This window comes from Lepidochelys kempii, chromosome 2 (assembly GCF_965140285.1).
Source record: "Lepidochelys kempii isolate rLepKem1 chromosome 2, rLepKem1.hap1, whole genome shotgun sequence".
NCBI classification, from domain to species: domain Eukaryota; kingdom Metazoa; phylum Chordata; order Testudines; family Cheloniidae; genus Lepidochelys; species Lepidochelys kempii.
The window spans coordinates 238,632,177-238,657,951 of NC_136381.1; the positions used below are offsets into that span (position 1 = coordinate 238,632,177).

Consider the following 25,775-nt stretch of genomic DNA (forward strand, 5'->3'; position numbering starts at 1 on the left):
AAACAGCACTGCCACCAAAAGCCTGGCAATTTGAGAGGGGAAACCCCACAGGGACGGCTCTTATTATTGCCACCTAACTCCCACAGCAACTATGGCGGTGACAACTCAGGCACTTTCCTAAGAGAGACAGGAACAAAGCCCCAGCCTTCGAGTCTTAAGACTTAAACATCCCCTGGGGCCGCTGTGAGACAAACAAGCGCCGCCAAGGGCGGCCCATGGGACACACTCACACATCCACGGAGCCAGCAGCAAGCCTCCCACAGGGCAGTTTTAACCTTCTCCTTCCCGAGTTTCCTCCCAGGAGACAGGACGTACACAAGATGGTTCCCTTTCTACCTCCCTCTCCCCCGCGCCTCCCTTTCACAGTCGGGCTTGGGGTGGACCCTCTCCCTTGCTATTGCCCCTGTTGTACCCAACCTGGCCGAAGAGCCTCCCCCACCAGCCGGAAAGCGGGCTGCGCTAACTAGTACCCAGCGCTCTCACCCCAGGCTGTCTGCAGCAGAGCGAAGCACGCCTCTCAGGAGCTCGCCGTCCCACCCAAGAGGCGAGGGGCTCTTGGCCAATCAGCCAGCCTAGCTCTCCGAACAGCTGCTTTCTCCGAGCGTTCCAACCGGCAGCGGCAGCAGGGCGAGGGGTGAAGGGTCACGGAAATAGCCGGGAACTTCCGAATGCGGAGCAGCTTCCTGCGGCGATAGCCGATGTTTTCCGAAGGCTGGTGGGGCTCGTTACGGGGAAGCGGAAGGCTGGTGGCGGAAATAGCCGATGTTGTCCGAAGGGGAAGATTGAGGGCGTTGGGCTCGGCGGAAACAGCCGATGCTTCCCGAAGGCACAGCCGCCCCAGAGCAGAGGGGGCCGAGTGGGAGGAGCGTGCCGAAAACAGCCGAAAACACCCGACGTTAACCGAACAAGGCGTCGCCCGAGTTTCCCGGATGTAGCTGGAGGAGCGGCGGCGGCGGCGGCGGTGGGAGCAGCGGGGGGAGGAGGCAGCGGAGTCTGTGCTTCTCAGTGTCTCAGAGTGTGCGGGGCCGAGCGGCGGCGTCTCCCCTTTCGCTGTGCGGAGAGGAGATGGGCCCGTGAGCGCTGCTCCCAGCCGAGCTGCCTGAGCTGCCCCCTCCCTCCCCCCCCCTTCCCTGTCCCGGTCGGTGGTGAGGCGGAGCGCTGCCTCCCCCCTCGGCGCCTGTGGCCCGGCCGTGGCCGTCCCCTCCTGGTCCCCTCACACTCACACACACAGGCCGGGCATTGATGGTAATGTATGCGAGGAAACAGCAGAGACTCAGTGATGGGTAAATCCCCTCCTCCCTTCCCCCACCCCGCGGGGGGCTCCCCCAGCCCCTCCGCCATGTTTGTGGTACCCCCTCCCCCCTTGGCGGCCGGTAACGGTTGTTCGCTAACGTCGCTTTCTCTCTCTCTCTTCTAGCTGTCACGACCGCAGGGGGGACTCACAGCCCTACCAGGTACCTGCAGCGCTGGCCGCTAGGCCCAGGAGGAGGAGCGGGGGAGAGAGCGGACGGGGGGGCGGGAGCTACTCCAGCACAGGCTTCGGCCGCCGACGCAGGCCGCGGTGCTGCCACTTCCCCGCCCCCTGCCCTCCCAAGCCCCTTAGTGCCGGGGAGGGGGGCGGCAATGTGTGAGGCGTGCGGGGTCCCGGTTCCCTCTGGGGCCCGGCGGGGCAGAGGTGCGGCGGCTAGGCGCGGCCTAGCGAAGTCCTGTGTAGGGTTCGGCCCTCAGTGCCGGGAGAACGCAGGGGGCGGAAGAATGAGTCAGTATCGCATTTGGTGAAAAACAGATAGTAAAACGTGTTCTCCAAAGGCTAGAGAAAGCCCCTCTCCCGCTCCCCAAATCCCTGCCGGGAGCTGTGACCTGAGCAAGGCGGGCTGTAGCCACCGGATGAATCACTGGGGCTGCAGCTTGCACTCAGAAACCTGCATCAAATCTTTGTCACTGAGAAACTACTTGTATTTCTGAGCGGCATAACATACTCCCTCCCTAGCCTTGTGCACCTGAAAACCCGGTTTTTGGGGAGTGCTAGCTGTGGTTTTTTGAGGACACCTATTCCCATGGGTTAGGGGACTGGGGTATTGTGCTTTTCCTGACCCATTTGAGGGGCTGTTTTATGGAATTTCTGGGCATTTGGCTGACTAGTCATGAAACAAAATGTGACAATTGAAAGCAGCTGTTAGTGACAGTTCATCTAAATGTAAACATTCCCCCTACAGAGGTTTGCATTTGAAAGCAAGCAGGTGAAAGATGCTGATCAATGCTGCTTCCAATGTGTAAATATTTCAGAATGAACACAAATTAAGCCCCCCCCCACACCACCTCACACTACTTCTTCCCCCCCACCCCCATTCCACATCCTTTTTAATACTATCTTAGTTGTTCTTGTGCCCAAATAAAGTTTGTTTTGGAAATTCAAGGTGGTGGGTGAGCTTAAGTGACTTTGAATTAAACTTGCAGTGCATACACTGGTTCATGCAAAATTTGTAAATGATAACTTCTGTTTTTATTACATTACTTATTGAGTAACTGAACACTGCTCCTCCTAAAAAAGAAGAAAGTCAGCAGTCTATGTAGTGCTGAATGTGTATATAACACAAGATGAATAAGAATTCAAGGAATTGCAGTTTAATTTTAATACCCTATTATAGCAGATAGTCACCTCTGAGACCACAGTGGGGAAGGTGGTATAAGAGCTAAATAAGAACAGAATTTCTTACTGTAGATGGATAATTAAAATTGGGAAGCCTTATGCTACTTGTCTTCCTAAATTGCTGCTCTGTCACTGATATACCTTAGAAATAATTTTATCACTAAAATTTACACTAGAAAGTGGAAAAGTTTTAAATATCTTGTAAATTTAGAATTTGTATTAGTTGGAAGTAATATTAACTGTTACAAAAATGAAATCCAATTAAAAACATATTCTCATCTCTTCCAGACTCTTAAATACTCATCAAAGAGTCACCCCAGTGGTGGTGATCACCGTCATGACAAGATGCGAGACACCACAGATCCTTCACCACCAAATAAAATGTTGCGGCGGTCTGATAGTCCTGAAAACAAATATGGTGACAGCACAGGGCACAGTAAAGCAAAAAGTGTGCATGCTCACAGAGTTAGAGAGAGGGATGGAGGTGAGTTGTTTTTAATTGACTTTTATTTAAGCAGTAGTAATCTAAGTTACATTTTATTGAAGTAACAAGTGAAACAGTTACAAGTGTCATGACCACAACTTTACATTAAATGACATGCCTTACACCATGGTGAGAAGACTGCACTAAGACCAAAATATAGTGATCAGTTCCACTGGAGGTAGTTGCCCTGGGTCTTTTAAACTGAACTAATTCTTTCATGCTTCCAAAAAGTAGTTGATTTCAATAAAGCCACCAAGAGATTAAATAAATTTAATTTTTTTTGTATTGTTGCATTTTCGAGCTCACTTCTAAAGGCCTTGGAAAGAGCAGTATATGGTAATATCTTAATTAGATTACATTTTAGACTTTTTTCATAAAATATGTTTTTACTTATTCTTCTAAAGACTTTGAAGCATCAGAGTTCCAGTTACTATTAGTCTGTCTTCTGTTGTTCAGTTGTTTAAATTACTCATAATGTGTTTGGAGCATAAGAAAATGCTCACAGGTTAACTTGGATTAATCTTTTTCTTTTTTGATGTGCTGTTTTTTTAAAAGTTGCACTTCCATACATGGTATATGGAGTTCTTTGCCAGCCTGATAAGCTTCTGTTCTACACTGCCATTCAAGAGACTGGATTTAGTTTCTGGTTCTACTTAATTGCTCCCTAAGGCACTGATCCTTCAAATACTTTTTTCTTAACTTTTTACTACCCTGAGTAGTTCCGTTGATTTCCATGGGACTTACCACAGTGAAGGTAAGCACATGTGTAAATGTTTGGAGGATCAGGGTCCAATATAGGAGCACTTCAGGGGGTGGGGATGGTATTTGAGTATTGAACACATTCTCTCTGTGTGTAAAAGTAGGAGAAATAAGTTCAAGTCCCCCTGGACTGAATGGTGGTTGATGCAGGGCCTCATGGATGTATACAGTGGTGTTGAGGGATAATGTAGTATACATACTGGAATATCTAAAGGGAACAGATGGCTACTTCTCCGTCTCTTCTCTCCTTCCCCCCTTCCTTCATGGAGTGAAAAATTCAGTGTATTATGATTAATAAAGGTTTTTTTAATATATATATATATATAGTGTATTTTTAGTATGTGTAATAAGTAGTCCTAAATGTTTGCGTAAGTGAATGTGAGCCCTTCAGAATAAACAGTGTTTATTAAATGACACAAAATGAAATAGACTGAAGTGATTTTGTTATAAAAAAAACCTAACAATTATTTATGTATTCAGAAATCATGTCTAGCTTACAGTCCATAAAAATAGCGTAATTGAGTGACACAATGTTAAATTGTGACCAGTAAAGCAAAGTACATAGAATGAACTGGCAGAGCCTACTTATGCAGATAAATCTGTGCTCTGAAATAGTTTATACAAAGATTTAAACTGCATTTATTTTACTTTGACACCATTAAGATGTATGGGATACTCGTATAATTTTTATTAATTGGAATTAGGTGTTGGAACACAACTGGAACTTCTTGACTGGGTGTTGCTGTTACATCCATGTCCATAATGCCCAATAAATGTAACGGGCTACCTGATTTTAAATACAGGTTAGTGTGTACTATAATTGCATTAAAATATAGTGCTGATTGTTCCAGTATGTCACTAATTATACCAGTACAGAAGTAGAGTTATCTCAGTACTTCCTATATATCTCCCAATTTCAGGATTACAGAAAACTTACTGAGAACATACTGTATTTTATTTAAATGGGTAGTTATTGTCAAGTTAGACAGCATGTTTTTAAAAAAAGAACAAAAAAAAACTTTACTAAATGCTAATAGGACCTAGGACTATTAACTGAAGAAAAATTAATAATGTCATTTTCCTCTCCATTATTTTGAATGTGTTTATTCTTTGCATTTCTTAGTTTAGACAGTGAAAATAGACTGGTTTCACTTTTGTATTTATTCATTTTCTAGTCAGTTTCATTATTGTGGTGTTGGAGTGTTTTGATTGGAACTACTGCAAGGGAATGACTACATCTTAATGATTTAGTTGTATGGAAATACTCCCATGATTTTTTCTCATTAACTTTTAAGTTTTGTTTAAAAAACAAACAAAAAACCCAGCAACATGCACCACGCAACACTGGAGTTTTAAACGTTAAACTAGAAGCCTAAACTCACCCATTCCTCTGCTTTTAAAGTTAGTTTTAAAAATCACTTCAATTTTCACTCTCCTAGTTTCCAGTTCTTCTTTGAGCAAAACAGATGACTAAGTGGTACAGTGTGCTGATGTTTTTGAATTTATTCAGTCCTGAATCTGGTCCAGTATTTTGTGGTAAAGCAAAAATTGACCTAACTTTATTAAGGGCTTATCTATACACAGGGTTTTTTTGTTTTTTGTTTTTTTTTTTTTTTTTTGTGCCGGTATTATTGTATTGGTTTAGAGACCAATATAGACAAAATGGTACAACCATCTAGTAGGGATACAGTTATACACATATCAATAAAGCTTATTCCTGAAATAAGATGTACGGATATAAGCACCTTTGTACTGGTATATAACCGCATCTGCGGTAGAAGGTAACTATATTGTTACTGTAACTATATTGGTTTCTAATTTATGTGATTATAGTGATACCAAAAAAACCCCAAACGTATAATATGATATAATACGACTAAAGCATGTTTTTATATTAGGTTGAGTATTCAGGCTTTCTGGCAATAGAATAAACTTTACGAGGGTTATTGCAGGCTTTTGACGTACTCTCTCCTCTTATCGCCCAAGGAAAGTCACACACAGGCTACACTAAAATATATCCACCTTTAAACATGCAGCATAAAAATTTGGCTACATTACCAATGGTAGTGGAAGTGATGTGACTGTGCATCCATTAGTTAAAAAAAATAAAATAAAATTGTTGGAGGGTGACAGAATAAAAGCAGATATTCACCGTGAAGTGGCTAAATTATTATCTTGTGTTTGTATTCAGGTCCCCACGCGTGGAGACATAGTCCCTGTCCTGAAGAACTTAAAATCTATGGTGACAAGCAGTGCACAAAATAACTATAGCATACAGCCCATAATCTATTATTTGTTGAACAGTTTCTTTAGAAGTAACAGATGTGGGTCTTGTGGGGTTATCTATCAGTTCCAGGAGGGGATTCCATGCTTAGGAACAGCCAGCCTGAGGGAGGTGAGCAGTTAAAGCTAGCATTGTTGGCAGGGAAGAGATAGCCATGAAGAGTCTTGAAGGCAAGGGGAAGAAACTTGAATTTGACCTAGTGGAAAAGGGGGGAAATCAACGGAAGGATTCAAAATGTGTGTGTCGGGGCAGGCCAGGCTAACGGGCAAGGAAAATGATCCTAGCAGTTGTATTTTCAGAGTCCTGGAGGGGGAGATAATGAAGCCTGGTGGGTACTTTAGAAGCGGGAATGGGAAGAAAAGATCTGAACTTAAAACAGAGAAAAGAAATTGCAAGATTTTAAAACTCCTCCCTTGATCTAGGGGTGTTGTGAAAAATCACTTCCAGGTCATACCTGAGTGATCAGGAGCATGGTGGTATTGTCATCAATGATGGAAAATGTAAGGAGGCAGAATTTGAGTTTAGATAAGGAGTTCAGTTTTGCCCATGTGTACTCCAAATCTATCTCAATGCAGGTATTAGTTGATAGGAAATGATCTCCGGCATTCTGCTATGCCTAGCTTTATGAGGATCTGTGAAAATCTGTTTGCTTTTTGTCATGTTCTTAGTGTACAGGTGAATAGATGACAGTTCAAATATTGTATATACAATATTAGTATATACAACATGAAACCTTTTAGATCATGTAGTACATTTTTTCCCTTCACAGTACTACATTTTTTCCCTTCACAGACTGATTCAATAGATATTGTCTAGATACTAAAACTTCACTGAAGTTGGATGGGAATAGTTAATGTTGATTATGTTTAGTGACTTGTGAACTTAAACAGACTGGAAGAATTTTAGATATAAGAAATTATTGTTCTAAACAGCAGAATGAGATATATTCAATAATATAAAATGCCAAACAAACTAAATCATGACTGAACAGAGGGGACCGACAATAACCATCAAAGCTAAAATGGAATATTTTACAAGAGTTTCTAGATGGGTTTGTGGAGCTTTTGTCAAGAGCTGATATGACGCAGGCTGCTGGCTTCCCTTGTCTACCAAGAGTCTAGGAGATGCATTGCAAAAAGACACTATATATCTATTGAAACAGCTGGAAACTAGGAGCCAGCTTACCTTCTTGGGGTCCATTGCTATGGAGGAAAGGAAGTGAGCAGCTGGTGACGTGGGCATTCACCATCTTGGGAGAGAAGAGTAGGTGCTGGGCTGTAAATGCAGATGAGAAGAAAACCAAGGTGTAGGCAGACTGATAGAAACCTGATAGCAGCAATGCATGTGTGCAAGGGAATAAGGAAATGGGGGAAAAAGTAGACAGCGTTCAATAAACTCAACACATTAAAAGCAGAAAATGTTAGAGAAGTATTTTTTTAATCTACAGTGGAAGCAGTGTCTTTAGGATGCTGCCCAGTCACAGATGGGAAGGGAAGAGAAGTCTATGTGATTATCAGCGAGAGGGTGGGTGGTCTAGGAAACGCTTCAAAGGCTGTAAATTCTCTCAGCCTTCAAATAGTATAAAGATTTAATTTCTGACTCCAGCAATTCTTGAGATATCAGTTGTTAAGAGTATGTGGAAGTTGGTTGCAAAAATGATTATTTGGTAGATTGAATACAAAAGGCTTCCAAGACCAGTCAACTTTTACAAACATCTGTTCTGGGCCAATCAAATTCAGTTCCCTGAATTTTTAGTCCTGTGGGAAAACTTTCTATTGTATATCATAACATTTATTTTCTGATACTGCTAAGGGACATTTTCAGCTTGAAAAAACACATTTTTTTTAACCTATTCTTATTATAATTAACACTCATGGTACTGTGTGTGTGTGGGGGGGAAACCCATCCTTATTTTTTTCACTTTTACTCTGTTTTTGATTGCACTTCATAGAATCATAGAAATATAGGTCTGGAAGGGACCTCAAGAGATCATCTAGTCCAGCCCCTCATGCAGAGGCAGGACGAAGTATACCTACACCATTCCTGACAGTTTGTCTAACCTGTTCTTAAAAATCTCCAGTGACTGGGATTCCACAATCTCACTTGAAAGCCTGTTCTAGAACTTAACTTTCTAACTATAAGGATAGTTTTTTCTGTCTAACCTCAGTCTCCCTTTTTGCAAATTAAGCGGATTGCTTCTTGTCCTACCTTCGGTCAACATGGAGAACAATCGATAACTGTCCTCTTTTATAACTGCCCTTAACATATTTGACAATTGCTACCAGGTTCTCTCCGGAGTCGTCTTTTCTGAAGACTAAACATACTTATTTTCTAAGCCTTTTATCACTTTTGTTGCTCTCTGGACCATCTCTAATTTGTCCATATCTTTATTTTTTTTAAAGCTATGGAGCCCGAAACTGGACACCATACTGCAGCTGAGTACTCACTAGCACTGAGTAGATTGGGACAACAGTTGCTTCCTGTGTCTTACATACCATATCACTGTTAATACAACCCAGAATATTAGCCTTTTTTTGCAGTTGCATCACATTTTTGTCTCATTCAATTTGAAATCCACTATTAACTCCCATGTTTTCTGTTTGTACGTGCCTTTACTGAATTTTATCATGTTGATTTCAGACCAGTTCTCTGACTTGAATTCCATTTTGAATTCCAGTCCTGTTCTCCGAAGTTATTGCAGCTCCTCTGAACTTGGTGTCATATGCAAATTGTATAAACTCTCCTCACCACTTTCCTAGTAATTAATGAAAACGAATAGTAGCAGACCCAGGACTGGCTCTTGTGGAACCCCACTAGACATTACCTCCCAGATGGACAGTGAACCATTGGTAACTACTCTGAGTATGGCCTTTCAGCCAGTTTTTCACCCACCTGCTTGTACTTTACCTCCCTAGTTTGCTTATGAGAATGTCATATATGACTGGTTTCAGAGTAGCAGCCGTGTTAGTCTGTATTCGTAAAAAGAAAAGGAGTACTTGTGGCACCTTACAGACTAACAAATTTATTTGAGCATAAGCTTTCGTGAGCTACAGCTCACTTCATCGGATGAAGTGAGCTGTAGCTCACGAAAGCTAATGCTCAGATAAATTTGTTAGTCTGTAAGATTTCACAAATACTCCTTTTCATATATGACTGTTTTAAAAGCTTTACTAAAATCAAGGTTTCCCCCTTATCCACTTCCCCAGTAACCCTGTCAGAAAAAGAAATTAGTTAGTTTGGCATGATTTGTTCTTGGCAAACATGTTGGCTATTAGTTACTATCATTTTATCCTCTGGTGCTTACAAATTGATATTTTGTACCAGTATCTTTTCAGGTATTGAAGTTAGGCTGACTGGTCCTCTTTGGTCCCCTTTTTAAAGATAAGTAGTGTTTGTGCCTTTCTCCAGCCCTCTGGACCTCTACTGTCCTCCATGAGTTCTCAAAAATAATCATTAATGTTTCCAAGATTGCTTCAGCTAGTTCCTTATGTACCCTAGGGTGAATTTCATCAGGGCCTGCCAACTTGACTAAATCTAACTTCTCTAAATATTTTTAACCTCTTCTTTCCCTATTTTGGCTTGTTTCCTCCCTACCATCCCCAAATAAGTTTAAATGGATATCTTGTATGGTCAATTAGTTTTCCCTTTTGTGTGGGTCTTTCACATAACAAGGGAGAGACCTTTTTTAAAACTAGAAAAATGTGATTGTAAAACCATAGTCAGGTGACAGTCCTGAAACTACATTTAAAAAAAAAAAATTACTGGTTTTGAAGTTCACTGTCTTTGAAAAGCAGTTGTTAAGCTATGATGTAACAAATGGTTAGATGAAGATGAAAATGTGTCTAGAACTGTTCACTTTTGAAATTCATGCAGGTTATCCAAAGTAGTCAGTATTTTTAATACTTTTAATAAATTGATTATAGTTTTTTTTTCTTGAAATTCAGTAAAATTTGAATTTCTCTGAGTTTTATTTTAATGCATTATTTAGGTAATTCTAGCAGTTAGCTATAATATGCTGAGTGTGTAAGTCCCTTTTACCCTTTGAAAAAGGGAAGTAATCTCTTAATATTGGTTATAAACAGGTCTTGCTAAATTTTCTTGCCAGAGGTATTTAAAAAGCATTCCCTGGTGATTGGTGGCTCCTTCATTTCTGCAGAATTCAAGCTTTCTCAGTTTGTTTCTAGCCTGTGTGCTTGCAAAGGAGAGAAGCATGGACGTATGGGCTACTGCTTGAGACTGCAGCCCTGTACCTGTGAGCTGTTCTTGTAGCAGTCTGAAATAGAGCCCTGCAAATCCGTGGGTATCTGCTTTATAGCCATGGGCCATTTCTGTGCATGTCTCTTATGGTAAGAGCTGAGCAGGCAACTGTGAGGAACTGCAGGCACAGATCCTCCACCTGCTCTGGGCGGGAGGCCTGGGGGGCAAGGACACTGGTGGGGGGGCTGCTTGGGCCCCATGCCCAGGGCAAGGGGAGGATTCACCACAGCTCCTCACAGCTGCCCACCCTGCTCCTTACCATGGCTGCGCTGTGGCTCCAAGCCCTCTCCCCTCTGGATCTCCGACCAGAGCTGAGTCAGGGAGATCCACGGTGGCAACTTCGGGGAGCCTGGGTCCCTCCACCTGCCCTGGGTGGAGGAGCTGGGGGGTAGGGACACTGGGTGGGTGCTGTTCAGACTCCCTGCCCGGGGCAGGTGGAGAGTCCGCTGCGGCTCTGCACAGTTGCCCGCCCGATTCTTACCATGGCCGGGCTGTGGCTCCAAGCAGCCCCCCCGCAACACCCCTTGGTCAGAGATGGGTCTGGGAGAGCCATGCTGACAGCTGTGGGGAGCCTGGGTCTTTCTACCTGCCCGGGGCAGGGACACTGGGTGGGGGGCTGCTTGGGTTCCCCACCCAGGGCAAGTGGAGGGTCTGCCGTGGCTCCCCACAGCTGCCAGTGCAGCTCTCCCCAACCCAGCTCTGGCCATGAAGGGGGTGGCTTAAAGCCACAGCCTTTCCAGATTAAGAGCCCGGTGGGGAGCTGCGGCAGAATCTCCAGCTGCTCATGGGGAGGGGAGGGAGAGCGTGTTTGACATCAGCCCCAGGCCATGTCTCTGCACCCCAGGCTCACCGTCCGGCTGAGGGCAGGTGGAGGGTCCGCGATTCTGTGTGGGCTCCCCACAGCTGCACACGCAGCTCTCCCTGGACCAGATATCTGCAAATAATCTTTGCAGATTGCGGATTGGATGCAGATACACATTTGAGTATCCGCACAGGGCTCTAGTCTGAAGAAACAGGGAGAGAAGCAGGTGGTTTCCAGGGAGTTGCCCACTGCTAGATCTATAGCTGCAGGAGCAAATATGCAACATTCTCTACTACCAGTGTTCTCCTTTTCCTCATGCCTCTGGTACTAAACTTTCTCCCCTGACCTCAGACTTGAAAACTGCCTCATAGTATTCTCAGTTTTTTTTCCCCTAAGAAGAAAAACTCGTTAACTGTTTGGTGCCAGTTTACATTTGGGTTCTCTCCTTTTATTGTTTTGTTTCCTATTTCCTCTCCTGTTCTCTCTGCTCTCATCATTTAGCTGTCTTAACTTTAAATTGCTGAATAAATCTTCAGGTATGATTCCTGTGGTTAAAACTATGCAAAGCCAGCAGGGAGTATATTGTGTGTTTCTGTCTCTTTACTGGTGGCTGTTTTGGACAAGAGAAGCTAATTTTACTGAAGTGTGATGTTAACCTCTGCGAGGCATCTTGTGGCTCCACGTGCTGTAGGTTCACTCTTGATGGAAGTAGTAATCCAACGAAATACACTGTTGTGTATTTTTTTTTAATAGAGTCAAACTTTTATACAAGTTTCACAAGCATCTCTTGGGGAAAAGTTCCAGTATCAGAGTACAGAGGATTGCTCTGTGTGTGTGCGCGCGTGCACATGCGTGGTGTTTTCTTATTCTGCTAAAATAGCATTTTGGTGGGGAAGGCTGAACTGGTACTGAATGTCAGGACTCAGCACTCTGATACTTTGGAACTTACATTTTGGCAGTAGTAGTAGTAGTAAATTTTTAAAAAATGTTGGTGTACACAAATATCGCTCTTTAAAAGAGCACATACTCAAGGGACAGCTGCATTTTATTTTTACATTGAGTAGGATTGATTATCTTCATTTTCTTTTTTATGGTGTCATTGGGAGAGATGATACGCTACAGTTTCAGTATTTTTGCTCATGTTGCACATGAAGTGGATATTATACTGGGAGAATATCATAGAAGTATGTTCTTGTTCTGGTGAAATGTCTTCAGTCTGTTTTAAAAACCAAAGTATATATATATTAAAAAATTAGTATTTTTATAAAATAGGAAAGTTTTCAGCTCTTAGAACTTCAGCTTCCAAATCACATAACTTATTTTTGTAAGGTAAACTCCCCCCCATTTGTTGTTGGGAAAAACAAGTGTTTTGATGATTTACTTTGGAAGTTGTATAATGTAGTAGTTTTGGTTACGGTTAGTTGAGCTCTTGTGTAATGACACATTTTGCAAACCTTCTGTAGTTTAAAAACAGTAGTTCAAATTCCTGAAATCTACAAAAAGAAATCCACTTGTCTATGGGAAGAGGTCCAGGAATGATCAAACAGCAGAAAAAATGTGGCATTTTTTGCTCTAAAATACATATCTGTTCATTCTTGCTACAAAAACCCACCATGACTGGTTCCCAGCTGAATAGGGCTATTTCTCACTGAGGAGAGAACTGTCTCCAGGGCTTTCCGTGTACCAACTCTGACCTGCTATTCTGCCTTTTTGCTCTGCAGAACCTCTGTGTTCCTCACCTAGTTAATGGCCAGATATGTGAAGAGAACTTCAGTAAGCATGTCGTCAGTCCCTTCATGTTAGTAGTATTGGAATAGTTCTCATGTTTGAAATGCTGATTTGTCAAAAGCTTTTTAAAAATCTGAACTTAAAAACAGTTCAAAAAAATCTAAGGTATATTGATCTTGAACAAAGGGATCTTGACTCAAGTTTTTACAAGTGTATTTTTATTTTTGCTGCATATATAAATTTGCTGTAGAAAGTTGTACATAGTGCCAGCATACCAAAATAGTCATGGAAATATTGATTAAATACCTTCGTTGCCGTACAGTTTTACAGGCATTTTGTGGTGAAGCTTTGAACTACATTGTCTTATTTCATTAATGTAAAGTTTTAGAAAATAGGCAAGATCTAATTGAGTTGGCAAAAGCCAGCAAATTGCGTTGATTTTGCTTTTTTCCTATGGGTCACAAAATGCTTCTGAAACAGAAGAACTTAATTTGCATGTTTTTGCCTGTTTTGAAATGGGAACCATAGTCAGTAGACTAAATGAATTGAAAGGTGGTGAAATTTCACTATACCTAACTACTTTGAGGTGTCCTGTACTATAACACTAACTTTAAGACTTGCTGTGTCTTTTGCTCGGTGAATTGTAACAGATTCCTTAACTTTTCACAATAAAATTACAGTGGGAAGAGAAATGTTTCCTTTCTCTAGTGTAAGAAGCACAGTGTAGAAGCCTCTTTATTCATACTCTTGGTCTACACTACAGGGAGGTTGACGTAAGGCAGCTTATGTCAACCTAGTTATGTCATTGTGCACACTACAGCCTTGCTCCCGCCGATGTAAGTACCCTACTACACTGACATAATATCTCCACCTCCACGAGAGGCATAGGGCTTATGTCGGTGTAGTTAGAGCGATGCAGTGTCCATGTGGACACTTATTTACTTCTGCTGTTGACTGTCATACTTGCCAATTTCATGGCTCCTAGCAGAGCTGCACCTGCCCCCTTCGGAGGCCACCTGCCTCTTGGCTCCCAGTCCAGCTGCTGCCTGGGCTCCCCCTCTGCCAGCTGGATTGCTGTCTGAAGGCTTCCTGCTTTCAGCAGGGAGCCCTGGTACTGCATTGAGGCTTATGGCTGCTCCTTCTCTCTCTCCCCCTGGATCACTGTCTCTGGGAGCCCAGTTGCCTCTCTGGGCTCTCTGCTCCCCACCACAGCAGGGCTCCAGGAGTGGAGTTCTGTGCCTGAAGTCAGGGTGGCTCCTGCTCATCACAGGGGCTGGGAGACTCCAGACAGTACCTGGGCTCCCAGCGGGGAGCCGGATGGGTGCAGCTGGGCTCCTGGGAGGGAGCTGCCTGTGGTGCTGAATGCCCAGGCTCTCGGCCCCTAACATTGCTTCACTTAAGTTGGTGGAAGCACTCCCGGCGAGGATGTGCTCCACTGACAGAAAGAGGGGTAGTGTGGACATAAACCGCCACAGTAATTACTGTGGTGGTTGTAAATCGAGCTCCCATAGGTTGACTTAACATTTCTAGTGTAGATATGCTGATAGTACCAACCTAAAAATGCCATTAGTCTAGTGCTTAGGTCACTTTACACACTTTATTTGGTGTTAATGAAAGTTTTCATCAACACCAAAGAGAGTACCTTTTTTTTAAAAAAGCCTCTGTTTTTATGGTGCATTAAAGTGTTGTGTGTTTTCCCATGGTCCTGTATTCATCGTAATACACATTTTAATATTTTTTTAAAATAGGAAAACAGAGCAATTGTCTCTAGCCACTTCTGTTAAATATTATCAAGTCCCCAATGAAATTGGAACTCTCCTGTCCGTAGTTGTTGGTACTAGTACAGAAAATAATGGTAGAACTAAAATTATACTAACTTTCTGTTTATCTGACAAGAAATCATTTTAGTCTGATGTGCATGCACCCTGGTTGAAATATTGTTTGTTCACAGAATGACTTGGCTTGAAATTCACCCCAGGCAAGTGAGAGGCTTTTTTCCTGATGAGTGTGTTGGAGGGTGAGATCCAATCAGTATTGGCAGAACTTAAGCCTTCATTGAAAACCAAAAATTTAGGATTGCAAAGAATCTCCCAAATGTGGAATGATTCCACATTGTCGTTCTGAAGCTAAAGTTGGTTCCAGTTTGTCTGTTACTGCTCATAGATTTTCTCAAAACATCTGCACAGTGAAATTCACAAGACAGGTCATTTTAACTTCTGCTATTCTGAAAACTATGCATAACTGGAGGGTGTCAAGAATTATGTTTTAAAGCTGTGAACAGCATCAGAGGTTCACATTAATGTTATTAATGAGGGAGGACCACCTAAAACAGGCTGACTGAGGGAAAGTTGCAGAAACTCTCCTCCTTGCTGTAGTCTAGTGGCTTTGGGAGAGGACAGAGTGAAGGAAAAGTGTTTAGTCCTGTTCACACAGACCTCTACCCCTTGCTTGGTAGCTGGGAACATCTGGACGGAGAAGGTAACAGAAATCTTTTTCCTTTCTAGCAGCTTGAAGAGGTTAAGGGTTCAAATTTATCAGGCACCTGTTAACCAGAGGCTGATACAAAAAATAGGACCCTACAGCAGGGTGTACTCCAGTAGAAACTCCAGTATTCCAGTAGAAACTTTCAGCTTTACCGGTAATAGTAGAGAGGTCTGGGCTTCTCACCAGGTCACTGACATTAGACTTCTCTTCCAGCCTTGTCTGTATCTACCTCTGGCTAATAGATGTTTGGTAAACTTTTCAAGGGTGGTTTTTTGATTGAGTGCATATAGGAACTATAATTTGGGTCTAACTAAATAGCATTTTACATGAAATCTAGGTTACTTTGGAGTTACCTGTTCTTTGCTGTACCTCTGTGAGAGGGGGAAAAAAGACCCAAAGAGATGCTGACAACACTGTTGCAGATTTACCAGTAGCAGAATTCAGTATCTATAACTGCTGATAATTGTGCTGTCTGTGTTGGCCCACATTTTCTCTATTTATGTTCAGTCTTTAAGAGCAACCACCCTAAAAGCTATCCTAAAAGTTGGAAGTCTAGTCCGTTGTTCTTTAGTGCTTCTTACCTGAAAAGTCATTCTGAATTAAACTACAGATTGATAGCTCTGTAATTCTAATGTATCTTACTTCCAGGCATAGTACAGGCATTTTTCTTCAAAGAAAGGTATTTGTTTTTGGCAGTTAATTGGCTTCAGTGAATGGTGCTGTCACTAGGCGTATTTTTTGTTCCTGTTGGGCATTATTGCTGTGCAGATTTTTCTGTTGTCCAGTCGCTGGGTGACACACACTTGTCACCTTACCAAAATGACTGTAAAGCTTTTGCTTTGTTGTGTCATCTGTAGGGATTAAGTAATTTAAAAATATCCACTATTACTTCTGTCATCCAAGATGTTGGTTGTTAATTTTGCCTTTGCCATAGTGCTTCCTACCCAAGGATTTTTTTCCTGTTGAATAGGTCCTCTTCAAAACCCTTTGGGTGAAGAGCTTGTGTAATCCAATTCTTCTGCATTTTTTCCTCCCAACTGTTGGAGTTACTGACTTCAGAGTTGTGGTTTTGATACGGTTTTCATTGTAAATGTGAGTTTTATGTGAACAGTGTGTTCCCTGTGCACGAACTCATCCCTTCCCAGAAAGATTTTTTTAATACAAAAAACTGCTCACATGTGTAGATTGAGGCACACTCCTGCTACAGTGGGCTCTGTGTGGATTCAAAATTGTCTGACATGGGTTGATTGTTTGATCAGAGCATAAACTTTTTGTTTGGAAAGTGAGGTTAATTGAGCAGTTTTAGTTTTTCAGAGTCTGATCATTTTTTCCCCACAGTTCCAGATTTGTTTGACTGTCTCGTTCATTAAAAGAAACTTGATACAAAAAAATCTAACTTGTGTCTGCTAATTCTCAAGAGTTATTGCAGCAAATTATTTTCACTGAGTTGGAGTATAAAAGTTTTGTCAATTGAGATAATCTTTGTCTACTAAATAACGTATTTTAGAGGTGTGATCGGATGAACATTACAAGTTCTTCTGTTCCTAAACAAAGCTTTCATTTAAGGGTTTAGACCTCTCTTAGCTAGATAGCTTTGAAAACGTATAAACTGATAACAAGTCATTAGTTTCCCATCAATCTCTTTGGTAAGACCATTGTCTGGCTCTCTTTCTGTTCCAAGTTGAGGTCTGCTAGATTACCTACTTAGAGTTCTTGCTGTTAGCAGTAGTCATCTTCCCCCCTCCAAGCAAAATGCTAAAGGTGCACTCCCCTCTGGTCCCTGTTGTCTGCTTTAGCAGTAAATCTGTGAGAAACAGGTAGCATCCACCCCAGTCCCTGAGCCCAGATCCTTCTTGGGAAAATGGGGTACCTGTAGGTGAGATGAGGAGCAAGATGTTTCCTGCAGATATCCTTGGGAGCTTCTTGGAGGTACTCTTGCAGCTTGTCTACATGAGAAAGCTGCACTGGTTCACCATAAGGTGTGATTTTTAAGTTGATTTTGTGATACTGATGCAGAAGACAGATGCTCTTATTTTTGTTTTAACCAGGTTTTACTTTGGTTTAAACCAGGTTTGTTTGTCTGTTTAGTTTAAAATTTAACTCAAATCAGTTTAATCTAAATTGAAACTAAATTCTGGTTGAAATGGAAATAAGTGTCCATAAAGCCTTTTACCCTAGCTTATCTATAAATCTGTTTTTAAAACTAATTTAAATTAAACTGGTGCAACTGATGCATTTAGATAAGGCATTAAAGGAGTTCTTAGAGGGGAATAGTTCTTGAAATTTTTTGATACTTTTCCGCACAGTTTTACAAGTATCTGTGTAAAATGTTGGATATAGTGTGTGCATAAACAGGGGAGTCTCAAGTAGTAGTGGAGAGGTTATTTGGTGCAATATTTGGTGCAACCGCTGCTGGAATACTGTGTCGAGTTCTGGGCCCACAATTCGAGGTGGATGTTGATAAATTGGAATGATTAAAGGATTAGAAAACCTGCCTCATATACCTCTACCCCGTTATAACATGGTCCTCGGGAACCAAAAAAATCTTAAAAAGAAAAGGAGTACTTGTGGCACCTTAGAGACTAACCAATTTATTTGAGCATGAGCTTTCGTGAGCTACAGCTCACTTCATCAGATGTTTACCGTGGAAACTGCAGCAGACTTTATATACACACAGAAATCATGAAACAATACCTCCTCCCACCCCACTGTCCTGCTGGTAATAGCTTATCTAAAGTGATCAACAGGTGGGACATTTCCAGCACAAATCCAGGTTTTCTCACCCTCCACCCCCCCACACAAATTCACTCTCCTGCTGGTGCTAGCCCATCCAAAGTGACAACTCTTTACATAATCAAGTCGGGCTATTTCCTGCATAGATCAAGGTTTTCTCACATCCCCCCCACCCCCATACACACACAAACTCACTCTCCTGCTGGTAATAGCTCATCTAAACTGACCATTCTCCAGGTTTAAATCCAAGTTAAACCAGAACATCTGGGGGGGGGGTAGGAAAAAACAAGAGGAAACAGGCTACCTTGCATAATGACTTAGCCACTCCCAGTCTCTATTTAAGCCTAAATTAATAGTATCCAATTTGCAAATGAATTCCAATTCAGCAGTTTCTCGCTGGAGTCTGGATTTGAAGTTTTTTTGTTTTAAGATAGCGACCTTCATGTCTGTGATTGCGTGACCAGAGAGATTGAAGTGTTCTCCGACTGGTTTATGAATGTTATAATTCTTGACATCTGATTTGTGTCCATTTATTCTTTTACGTAGAGACTGTCCAGTTTGACCAATGTACATGGCAGAGGGGCATTGCTGGCACATGATGGCATAGATCACATTGGTGGATGTGCAGGTGAACGAGCCTCTGATAGTGTGGCTGATGTTATTAGGCCCTAATATTATTATATTATATCATTGTGGCTGATGTTATTAGGGCCTAATAACATCAGCCACACTATCAGAGGCTCGTTCACCTGCACATCCACCAATGTGATCTATGCCATCATGTGCCAGCAATGCCCCTCTGCCATGTACATTGGTCAAACTGGACAGTCTCTACGTAAAAGAATAAATGGACACAAATCAGATGTCAAGAATTATAACATTCATAAACCAGTCGGAGAACACTTCAATCTCTCTGGTCACGCAATCACAGACATGAAGGTCGCTATCTTAAAACAAAAAAACTTCAAATCCAGACTCCAGCGAGAAACTGCTGAATTGGAATTCATTTGCAAATTGGATACTATTAATTTAGGCTTAAATAGAGACTGGGAGTGGCTAAGTCATTATGCAAGGTAGCCTGTTTCCTCTTGTTTTTTCCTACCCCCCCCCCAGATGTTCTGGTTTAACTTGGATTTAAACCTGGAGAATGGTCAGTTTAGATGAGCTATTACCAGCAGGAGAGTGAGTTTGTGTGTGTATGGGGGTGGGGGGGATGTGAGAAAACCTTGATCTATGCAGGAAATAGCCCGACTTGATTATGTAAAGAGTTGTCACTTTGGATGGGCTAGCACCAGCAGGAGAGTGAATTTGTGTGGGGGGGTGGAGGGTGAGAAAACCTGGATTTGTGCTGGAAATGTCCCACCTGTTGATCACTTTAGATAAGCTATTACCAGCAGGACAGTGGGGTGGGAGGAGGTATTGTTTCATGATTTCTGTGTGTATATAAAGTCTGCTGCAGTTTCCACGGTAAACATCTGATGAAGTGAGCTGTAGCTCACGAAAGCTCATGCTCAAATAAATTGGTTAGTCTCTAAGGTGCCACAAGTACTCCTTTTCTTTTTGCGAATACAGACTAACACGGCTGTTCCTCTGAAAAAAATCTTAGTCTTACAGGTGAGACCACGTTATATCGGGGTAGGGAGAGGAACCGCTCCCCGCCCCAGCTCACCTCCTCTCTGCCTCCGCCTCCTCCCCTGAGTGTGCTGCCGCCGCTCTGCTTCTCCCCTCCCATCAGCTGTTTGGCGCGGGAAGCCTGGAAGGAAGCGGGGGGGGGGGGGGCGCGGAGAAGCGGAGCTGTGGCAGTGTGCACAGGGGAGGAGGCGGAGCGGAGGTGAGCTGGGGTGGGGAGGCCGCGGCAAGTAAAGGGGGCGCTCAGAGGAACCACTTGCAGTAACGTGAATTTGGATATAATGAGGTAAAGCAGCCCCGCTCCCTGGAGCTCTGCTTTACCGCATTATATCTGAATTTGCGTTATATCGGACTGCATCATATCTGGGTAGAGGTGTAGTTATAGACTCAATGAGCTCAGTCTGTTTATCTTAACAAAGAGGAGGTTAAGGGATGACTTGATTAGTCTATACGTATCTGTGGGGAATAAATATTTAATAATGAGCTCTTCACCCTAGCAGAGAAAACTATAACAAGATACAATGGCTGGAAGTTGAAGCTAGAGAAATTCAGACTGGAAATAAGGCATACATTTTTAATTGTGAGAGTAATTAATGATTGGAACAATTTACCAAGGGTTGTGGTGGATTAGCCATCACTGACAATTTTAGACCAAGATTGAATGTTTTTCTAATAGGTATGCCACAGAACTTCCCCAAAATAATTCCTAGAGTCTGTGTTATACAGGAGGTCCGACTAGATGAACCCAGTGGTCCTTTCTGTCCTTTGAATCTATAGTGTTTCAAGATTCTACGATTTTGTAGTTAGAGATGAATTACAATCTGTATTTGATCAGCTCATCTCCCAAAGATCCACAGTTTTAGGACACAAAGTAGTAGAGTAGAAGATTGAATAACTTAGTCAGTTTATTTTCCTCACAGTTTAATCTAATTACTACTTTAAAATCCTTCTTACGATGTCATTTGTTTCAGAGACTGAAAACGAATATTTAAAGTGAAATTCCACTTTGAAAAGTGATCCTGTAGAAATGGGATCAGGTGTTACTCTCTATATGACTGTATCAAATTTGCCCAGTTTATAGGTAAAATTTGGCTGCTGGTAACACCTGTGTTTTTTTGTTGGCGATTAGTAGGCTTGCACAGAAGTCTTTTCAAGCACTTGTATTGCCCTCATCATAGTAATATGTGAGCACCTCACAATCATTCATAGACTTTAATGGACAACACACCTCTGAAAAAGGAATAATACCTTACTTCCCATTTTGTAGATAAGGAAGTAAGGCACACACTAGATAAATGACTTACCCACAGGGTCACATAAGAAGTCTATGGCAGAGTCCATGGCCATGTGACAGAATTTATCCCAAATCTACAGAGTCACAGTCCAGTGACTTAACAGCTAGACTCTCTCTTCACTCCCTCCCACTGGTGTAATTGAAGGTACATTTATACCTGCCAAATTGTCTTACCTGTGAAGTATGACATGGAAAAAATCTAGCTTAGTTGTGAGATCTCTGGGCGAGTGCTTTTTTCTAGTAATCCAATCTTTTACTTGTAAAAGGAACAAATCTTTTATGGAGTTACTGACACAATGGTATTGGAACACTGTTTGCTTTTTAAAATTACTGTGCTTTAAGAGTAGAAGTGCACTTTAAGACCAGAATCACCCTGGTATATCATCTGCCCATATCTCAGAAGCAGCATACCAAAAAGAGGTAGAAAAGAAGGTGTGAACATGATTATATGAAAATAATAGATATTGATAGATGTCTTTACATGAAACGGATTTAATTAGTACTTACAATCTGTTATTTTTAATTTGCTTCGGTAGCTTTAAACTGAAATTCTTCCTTGTCAAAATTTTGCTGGTCAGAAAGTGTTCATCCAAATTTTATTAAAATGATACTTTTTAAATTAGCTTCATGAAGAAAACCTCATATATTTTGATAATCTCTGGTCAAAATATTCTTGATGCTGCTCCTTCAATGGCACTACTACAGAAATTTTTTTTTTTTCATAAAAGTAATGGGAAATTTGTTAAAATGAGTATCTACAAGGGTATGGATTGTAAATTTTGATTTGAATCTGGCAAAATCTAGTTTCAGTACAGTTAATCTCTAACATCTGAGCTCTATGACTAGAGTTCAGTGTTGGTTCCCCCCCCCAATAAAACAAGCTCTTTGGATTTGTCACTAGCCAAAATTGATGCTTTTGGTGACAGTTGTAATAACTCCTGATCTAGAACAGTGGTTCTCAACCTTTCAGGACTACTGTATCCCTTATAATGAGAGACTGCTGAATTGGAATTAATTTGTAAACTGGATACAATTAACTTAGGCTTGAATAAAGACTGGGAGTGGATGTGTCATTACACAAAGTAAAATTATTTCCCCATGTTTATTCCCCCCCCTCCCCCACCCCCACCCCCAACTGTTCCTCACATATTCTTGTCAACTGCTGGAAATGGCCCACCTTATCTCCCCCCCCTCCACCTGCTCTCCTGCTGGTAATAGCTCACCTTACCTGATCACTCTTGTTACAGTGTGTATGGTAAAACCCATTGTTTCATGTTCTCTGTGTGTATAAATCTCCCCACTGTATTTTCCACTGAATGCATCCAATGAAGTGAGCTGTAGCTCACGAAAGCTTATGCTCAAATAAATGTGTTAGTCTCTAAGGTGCCACAAGTCCTCCTTTTCTTTTTGCAGATACAGACTAACACAACTGCTACTCTGTTTCCTCTAACAGTTGATGTATACAATACTCTGCAGCTAATCTAGGTTCTGGCACTCTTACATTTTACACTACAACATAATAGTCTGCTCCAGTCAACGGACAGCTGGCATGACCAGAAACTGTCAAACTGTTCATGTGATTTATAGCTTTTATAGGTTTTTTTTGTTGTTGTTGTTGAAGAATTGCCACTTTTAGGCATCCGATGAAGTGAGCTGTAGCTCACCAAAGCTTGTGCTCAAATAAATTTGTTAGTCTCTAAGGTGCCACAAGTCCTCCTTTTCTTTTTGCGGATACAGACTAACACGGCTGCCACTCTGAAACCTGATTTTTCTTGCGTACCGCAAGTTTCACCTCACTTAAAAGCTACTTGCTTACAAAATCAGACATGAAAATACAAGAGTCACAGCACACTAACTGAAAAATTGCTTACTTTCTCATTTTTACCATATAATTATAAAATAAATGGATTGGAATATAAATATTATACTTGAGCCTGTTTTTCATTTGTGAGCCTTGTCTGAAGTCTAAGCCTCACCACCAGGGTTGAAGCATGTAACTTAACTTCATGTGGCCCCCTGTGGCATGGGGCCCTGAGCCATTGCCCTACTTGCCACCACCTACTGCTGGCCCTGCACTTGCAGCCTCCCTAGATCTCAGCCAAAACCACCCTGGGGGTGCAACCTCCAGGTTGAGAAACGCTGATATAGATGAGTTGAGTACTCCCTTGAAGACCTTTGAGTACCCCTAGGCGTACATATACTCCTGGTCGAGAACCACTGTTCTAGAAGACTTTTAAGGAGCAATAGTTACAGTTCAGTCCTTTCTCTCCAGCTTGGTTTGTAACCTTACATCCTTAAATACCATATAATTTCACATCTTTCGAAGAATCAGCTTTTTTATGCATCAAGGTCTCATCCTTATAGAAAGATAGGTATGCCTCTGATGTCACTAATGTTACTGAATCATAGTAGTGATTAACATCTATAGAAAAAAGAGGAAAACTTGATGGGATTCTGCCCTGCTGATGCAAACATGAGCATTTACTCTTACATTCTGTACAGACCTATTCACTCTCAAACAAAGAAAAATGATTTGAAAAAGTGCTCACTTTTGAAGAAATACATAATCAAAATGTAGGACTTTTTCTTTTTCTTTTTTTTTTTTTTTAAAGCAAAACAGTAAGTTAGCTGTTTTGTGTTCATGAAGACTTGGACATAAGGTAAGAATTCACTTTGGAATCTGTTGTGCTGTTCAATTTTTTTGTTTCTTGTGACTGTATTCTTCTTGTAATCATATATCATGACTTGCTCCAGAAGCCACATATCACCTTTGAATTCCTATGGATGTTAATTCAAGTCTGTTTAGCCGAGTGGATGAAGTTTCCCTAGTTAAGTATAGCATTACACTAGCAATTATGTAGATAGTTTATAAGGGGTTTACATTAAAATCCTTTCACTCCTTTTAGAATTCAACCTCTCCTGCTTTACTTACTTTGGAAAAAAAATATATTTTTCAGGCATTTTTGAATTAGAACAATACAAACAAAGCAATGTTTTAATGGCCAACTAACATTTGTTTTAATGATCAACAGCTATTTTGCGTGGTCTTTAGAGGGCCATTTACTCTGTCTAGAAAGTAATTGACACTTAAAATGTCCAGTGAATGTTCCACCACAGCATCCATTTTGAAACTGAAACATTTCACAATATCTTTAATCACTAATTTAATTGAATAAGAAATGGTGATGAAACATGGTTTCTTCATTATTAAACATCATTATAGATTTCATCTTGTGAGAACTGTTTTCTGCTATTCATACAGAAATTCCAAGACCTCTGTCTAATGTGGAGAGAAGGAAAATACTACTTGATGTATTTAGCATACTTCATATATTACGGAGCTTGGAAACTTTATTAGTGATCAATTCCCTCTTCAGTTTTCATATTTCTTTATGAGACTGTAAAGCTACAGTAAATATACAAACCAGTACATATACAAATGAGTTTTTGGATCAATAAATTGCGAGCAAGGGATATTGTACTTGAGAATTGAGGAAGAATGTCTTATTATGCTGGAATCTTGAAAGAAGATGCCAGTGTTACTACTACCAACAGCCAGTGGCTCATCTTTAAGTACAACAGGTTGATGTCTCCTGGCATGGGATTTCTTACAAATTGAGAAATTGGTTTGACTGTAGTGTTGAATTTGACTTGGTTCTTTCTAAATCATTAATTTTCCTTAAGTGTCTTTTCATCATTCCTTATTATATATGGGTACTTTAAAGTTTTCATAAAAGTGAAGAGCTATATAATTGTGTTATGGGTTTAAATTATAGAAATGATTGGGAAGCCCATCTAGTTCATAAAATCTGGCAAAATATTCCTCTTGTGGCTTTGTGTTTTTAGATTTGGACAGGCAATCCTCATAGCTCTCAATACCTTTCAGTTCAAAATGTAATCTGTTGCTACATGTGGCCCAGATTCAGGGCTTCATTGAATATTTACTGATAGACACTAACAAATGGCTCCATGTCTAGTTGGCAGCCGGTATCAAGTGGAGTGCCCCAAGGGTCGGTCCTGGGGCCGGTTTTATTCAATATCTTCATAAATGATCTGGAGGATGGTGTGGATTGCACTCTCAGCAAATTTGCGGATGATACTAAACTGGGAGGAGTGGTAGATACGCTGGAGGGGAGGGATAGGATACAGAAGGACCTAGACCAATTGGAAGATTGGGCCAAAAGGAATCTGATGAGGTTCAATAAGGATAAGTGCAGGGTCCTGCACTTAGGACGGAAGAACCCAATGCACAGCTACAGACTAGGGACCGAATGGCTAGGCAGCAGTTCTGCAGAAAAGGACCTAGGGGTGACAGTGGACGAGAAGCTGGATATGAGTCAGCAGTGTGCCCTTGTTGCCAAGAAGGCCAATGGCATTTTGGGATGTATAAGTAGGGGCATAGCGAGCAGATCGAGGGACGTGATCGTTCCCCTCTATTCGACATTGGTGAGGCCTCATCTGGAGTACTGTGTCCAGTTTTGGGCCCCACACTACAAGAAGGATGTGGATAAATTGGAGAGAGTCCAGCGAAGGGCAACAAAAATGATTAGGGGACTGGAACACATGAGTTATGAGGAGAGGCTGAGGGAGCTGGGATTGTTTAGCCTGCAGAAGAGAAGAATGAGGGGGGATTTGATAGCTGCTTTCAACTACCTGAAAGGGGGTTCCAAA

General features: G+C 41.6%; 1 protein-coding gene across 3 annotated transcripts in view; it reads left to right on the forward strand.

Annotated features, from left to right (window-relative positions):
* The first annotated feature begins 892 nt into the window (after nt 1-892).
* WAC (WW domain containing adaptor with coiled-coil) overlaps nt 893-25,775 on the forward strand; it is a 117,521-nt gene continuing 92,638 nt past the window's right edge. For 2 of the 3 annotated variants that reach the window (XM_073334356.2, XM_073334355.2), the window contains exons 1-3: nt 893-1,283; nt 1,418-1,454; nt 2,939-3,134. In XM_073334356.2, the coding sequence (XP_073190457.1) occupies nt 1,243-1,283; nt 1,418-1,454; nt 2,939-3,134 (274 nt within the window). In that variant the 5' untranslated portion in view covers nt 893-1,242. The remainder of the gene's footprint in view (nt 1,284-1,417; nt 1,455-2,938; nt 3,135-25,775) is intronic. The other variant, XM_073334357.2, reaches the window with a different exon arrangement.